This window comes from Vombatus ursinus, unplaced genomic scaffold (genome assembly GCF_900497805.2).
Source record: "Vombatus ursinus unplaced genomic scaffold, bare-nosed wombat genome assembly UNPS02011369.1, whole genome shotgun sequence".
NCBI classification, from domain to species: domain Eukaryota; kingdom Metazoa; phylum Chordata; class Mammalia; order Diprotodontia; family Vombatidae; genus Vombatus; species Vombatus ursinus.
The window spans coordinates 3,405,398-3,409,886 of record NW_020951147.1 but is presented as its reverse complement, the minus strand read 5'-3'; the positions used below and the strand labels follow the sequence as shown (position 1 = coordinate 3,409,886).

The window sequence follows — 4,489 nt, the reverse complement described above, 5'->3', positions numbered from 1 at the left end:
CCGGCCTGCGTCCATCCTCGCTGCCTGCCTGGGGCATCTCCCCTCCCACGCGCCAGCTCACCCTCGACCCCAGGGCGGACCGCCGTGGAAGCAGGACTGACATTTCGAAGGCGCTTTGAGGATGGCAAAGCGCTTTGTACACACGTGACCTGGAGAAATCCTCACCATGGGGGGGGCGGGGAGCCCGATTGTTCCTAATTTACAAATGACGGGACTGAGGTCCAGAGAGGTCCCCGATTCTTCACTAAAGGGCAGAGAGCTTTCGTGACGGGCTGGGACCAGCGTAGAAGCGAGCCTCAGAGCGCAGGCGTGAGAACCTCCCAGGGAGGGGTCAGCAGACTGCGGAGGGAGGCCGGGAGGGCGAGACTACGATTCCCAGAATGCCCTGCGCCAGAGCGGCGCGACGCCCGCAGACAGACGCGCCAGGCGCGGAGGCGGGGCCTCGCGGCGCCGTGACGTCACGCGCGGCGCGGCGCGTGACGTCAAACTCCTGCGCCCGCGGCCCCGGCTTCTGCCCGTCCGCGCAGCGAAGGTGACAGAGGGGAGGTCCGTGCCCTCGGCGGCAGCGGCGCCGCGAAGCTTCGGTCCTCCTCCCGCCGCCCGCGGCGCCCGCCCCCCCCCAGGCCCGCACGATGCTGGCGGTGCAGCGGCTCGTGCGGGGGGCGCTCTCCGCCAGGGGCCTTGCCCGGCTCACCTTCCAGGAGGTGGGGACGGTAAGTGCGCCCGGGCCCGGGAGGGGGCGGGGCCACGGGGTCGAGAAGGACGAGGCGGGGCTTGGTGCTGCCGGTGGGCGGGGCCGGGACTCAGGGGTGGAGGGCCCCCCTTTTCTCCCGCCTGCTAGGTGGTGCTCACGGCCCTGATGTGGCGTTCAAGGCCCGCTGGGATGCCTCCTCCCTAACCTAAGCCGTATCCCCCCCGACCATAGGCAGCTGGGGCGGGGTGCAGCCGGATATCTGTGACCCTGGGCAAGTCCTTAGTTTCCCCATCTGCAAAATGGGTGTGGTGACCAACTGATACAACCCCTGTAAAGCGCACCTTAAAGCGCCGCATGAGCATTATTTGTTATCGTTACACGTGGAAGGGGACCTTACGAGTCACCTTTTACCGATGAGGAAACTGAGGCCCAGATAGGTAGAAGTGGCAGGCCCCTCCCCCACGCTTGGAGTGCCATGACCTTGCCCCAGGGACATTGACCTTGAACAAGTCACCTCTGCCGGGCACCCAGGGCACACTCCCTCCGCAGACTCTGAGCGTGTCTTGGGCAAGGGCATGGGGTGGTGGGCTGTGAGTCGGGGGCCTGGGTGCGGGTCATGACCTTTGTGGCTGCTCCGGGGACGATTTGGCCCCGGTGAGCCGGTGTGGGTGGGTGGGTGTGAGCTGCCCGCTGGGGACGCTCCAGAGAATCACAGTGCCCTGTGCACGGGTGAAGGGGAGGGCCGCCCTGCAAGGACGAAAGCCAGGCACCCAAGTCAGCCCCACCGGTCCGCCTTCTCCGGGTACCATTGGCCTTCCCCAGGCTCCTTAGACCTCCAGGAAGGCAGGCTCGAGCTCACGGGCCCTGGGCCTCCCGAGCCTCCCTCCTTCCCCACAGGCGCCCCCCAAGAAGACGACCTTTGGGTCCCTAAAGGATGAAGACCGCATCTTCACCAACCTCTACGGCCGCCATGACTGGAGGTACTGAGGTCTTGTCCGGTACGGGGCAGGGCTGGTGTGCGATTGGGTCCCGGGCTCACCTCCTCCATCTCCACCCCACCCCCACGCGCAGGCTGAAGGGGGCCCTGAGTCGGGGCGACTGGTACAAGACAAAGGAGATCCTGCTGAAGGGGCCCGACTGGATCCTGAGCGAGGTCAAGACCTCAGGCCTGCGGGGCCGCGGAGGGGCCGGCTTCCCCACCGGCCTCAAGTGGAGCTTCATGAACAAGCCATCTGATGGCAGGTGGGAGGGAGACAGAGGTTGATGGGGAGGATGGGGAGGACTGGGAGGTGGGGGGGGGAGAGGGGGAGGTGGGGGGGAAGGGGGAGGAGGAGGAGGGAGGTGGTGGCAGTGGCGGTGGCCTGGTGCCACAAAGACCACGAAGTGTGAGCCCGTGGCCTGTTTTCTCCTCTGTAACATGGGAACGGCGATGATCTCTGCCCTGCCTTCCCTTCCTCCCAGGACTGTTTTGAGGCTTCCGTGAGTGGAGGTGTTCAGTCTGTGTTGGAAAGGGGGGGAGACATGAGGCCGTGCCCTTCATGTGGGCACGTGCCCCTCCTCCTCCTCGCTGCTGCCCCAGGCCCTGCTCCTCCCTGACCTGGGATGGTTTTCAGGCAGGGGTAGTTGTGGTGGCGGGGGGGGCAGGATTGTGTGGAGTGAAGTGGAGATGGGGGACTTGGGGTCCCCTGCTGGCAGCTTGTTGGTGCCAGGGAGGGGCTGGGAAATGGGAATGACGTAGGGAAGACATTGGGCAGCTACACTGGCTGATGGATCCCCCGCCTTTCCCAGGCCAAAATACCTGGTGGTGAATGCAGATGAGGGGGAACCAGGGACTTGCAAGGACCGGGAGATCATAAGGCATGACCCCCACAAGCTGGTGGAGGGCTGCCTTGTAGGGGGCCGGGCCATGGGTGCCCGGGCTGCCTATATCTACATCCGGGGCGAGTTCTACAATGAAGCCTCCAATCTGCAGGTGAGTGAGACCAGGCTTGGACCCATGGGGGGCACCTTAGGGTCCTCCAGAGCCGTGCTGACAGATGGCCTTCTCTTGCCAGCCCTTACTGGCAGTTCCCCCCCCCCCAGCCTTCTCCTCCGACCCCTCCTCACAGCCCTCTCCTGGCCCTTCCCCACAGGTGGCCATCAGGGAGGCCTATGAGGCCGGGCTGATTGGCAGGAACGCCTGCGGATCTGGCTACGACTTTGATGTGTTTGTGGTGCGGGGGGCTGGGGCCTACATCTGTGGGGAGGAGACGGCGCTCATCGAGTCCATTGAGGGCAAGCAGGGCAAGCCCCGCCTCAAGCCACCCTTCCCCGCGGATGTGGGTACGTGACCTCGCGCCCATCTCAGCAGCACAGAGCACGAGGGCCGGCCAGCCCTAGGCCTGTCCAGGGCCCATCCTGGGCCTGGGGGGTCTTTGGGCTGCGGGCAGCTCTTAGTCCAGGCCTGCAGGCCAGGCCCAGCATGGGGGAGGAGCTGTGGGTACCCCCCCCCCATCCCCAATGGTGTGATGTTGTGCGAGGCCCTCGTCCCTTCAGCCGTAGGATGGAGATGGGAATACTTGTGCAAGCTTTCCCCAAGGACCCTTGACCCCAGGGCATCAGTGAGAACTCTGGGAGGGACCAGTCTGAGGATATAAGAGGGGGAGGCAGGCTTCCGCTGGCACTTTCCTATGGTGTGGGGTGCGGTACTGGGGCTGGGGACTCTGTCCGGACCTCCCCCCGCCCCTCTGTCTGGCAGGCGTGTTTGGCTGTCCCACCACCGTGGCCAATGTGGAGACGGTAGCCGTATCCCCCACCATCTGCCGCCGTGGCGGGTCCTGGTTTGCCAGTTTTGGCCGGGAGCGGAACTCGGGCACCAAGCTCTTCAACATCTCTGGCCACGTCAACCACCCCTGCACCGTGGAGGAGGAGATGTCTGTGCCGCTGAAGGAGCTGATAGAGAAGCATGCTGGTGAGGCCCAGAAGCCTGGGGGTGGGGAGGGAGCTCAGGGAGGGTGGAGGTGGGGCCGGAGGTGACATGAACTGTGACCCCCAGGGGGTGTGACTGGTGGCTGGGACAACCTCCTGGCGGTGATCCCCGGCGGCTCGTCTACACCCCTGATCCCCAAGTCTGTATGTGAGACGGTCCTGATGGACTTTGATGCGCTGATCCAAGCTCAGACGGGGCTGGGCACTGCCGCCGTCATCGTCATGAACCGCTCGGTAAGGACGCAGCCTCCTCACACCTCCTGCTGCTGGAACCCGCAGGGTGGGGTGGGGGGTCCCAGCGTCCTCTCCCCCCCCCCCCCAGCAGTGACTCCTCCTGCTCCCCTCAGACAGACATCGTGAAAGCCATTGCCCGCCTCATCGAGTTCTACAAACACGAGAGCTGTGGCCAGTGCACGCCTTGTCGGGAGGGTGAGCACCGCGAGCCTGGGTGAGGGAGGGGGGATGGGAGGGAGCCCGGCGCAGGCCCCAGCCTCACCCCTAGGGGGAACGCCAAAACCCCTTCTCCCTGGCCGCCCCAGGTGTGGACTGGATGAACAAAGTGATGGGGCGCTTCGTCAAGGGGGACGCCCGTGTGTCTGAGATCGATGCACTCTGGGAGATCAGCAAGCAGATCGAGGGCCACACCATCTGTGCCCTGGGTGACGGGGCCGCCTGGCCAGTGCAGGTACCGTGAACTGGCAGCAGCGGTGGGACGGGGAATGGAGGACGTGGCCCCCGGGCTGGCAGGGGGACAAGGAATGGAGGACTGGCCCCCGGGCTGGCGGGGGAACCCAAGGAATGAAAGACGTGGCCCCCGGGCTGGCAGGG

General features: G+C 65.5%; 1 protein-coding gene across 1 annotated transcript in view; it reads left to right on the top strand.

The window, feature by feature from the left end:
- The first annotated feature begins 612 nt into the window (after window positions 1-612).
- Window positions 613-4,489, top strand: part of NDUFV1 (NADH:ubiquinone oxidoreductase core subunit V1) — a 4,440-nt gene continuing 563 nt past the window's right edge. Inside the window, exons 1-9 of the mRNA XM_027855989.1 lie at window positions 613-713; window positions 1,592-1,674; window positions 1,766-1,936; window positions 2,483-2,666; window positions 2,827-3,016; window positions 3,432-3,644; window positions 3,729-3,895; window positions 4,009-4,090; window positions 4,201-4,346. Coding sequence (XP_027711790.1) covers window positions 633-713; window positions 1,592-1,674; window positions 1,766-1,936; window positions 2,483-2,666; window positions 2,827-3,016; window positions 3,432-3,644; window positions 3,729-3,895; window positions 4,009-4,090; window positions 4,201-4,346 — 1,317 coding nt within the window. The 5' untranslated portion in view covers window positions 613-632. The remainder of the gene's footprint in view (window positions 714-1,591; window positions 1,675-1,765; window positions 1,937-2,482; window positions 2,667-2,826; window positions 3,017-3,431; window positions 3,645-3,728; window positions 3,896-4,008; window positions 4,091-4,200; window positions 4,347-4,489) is intronic.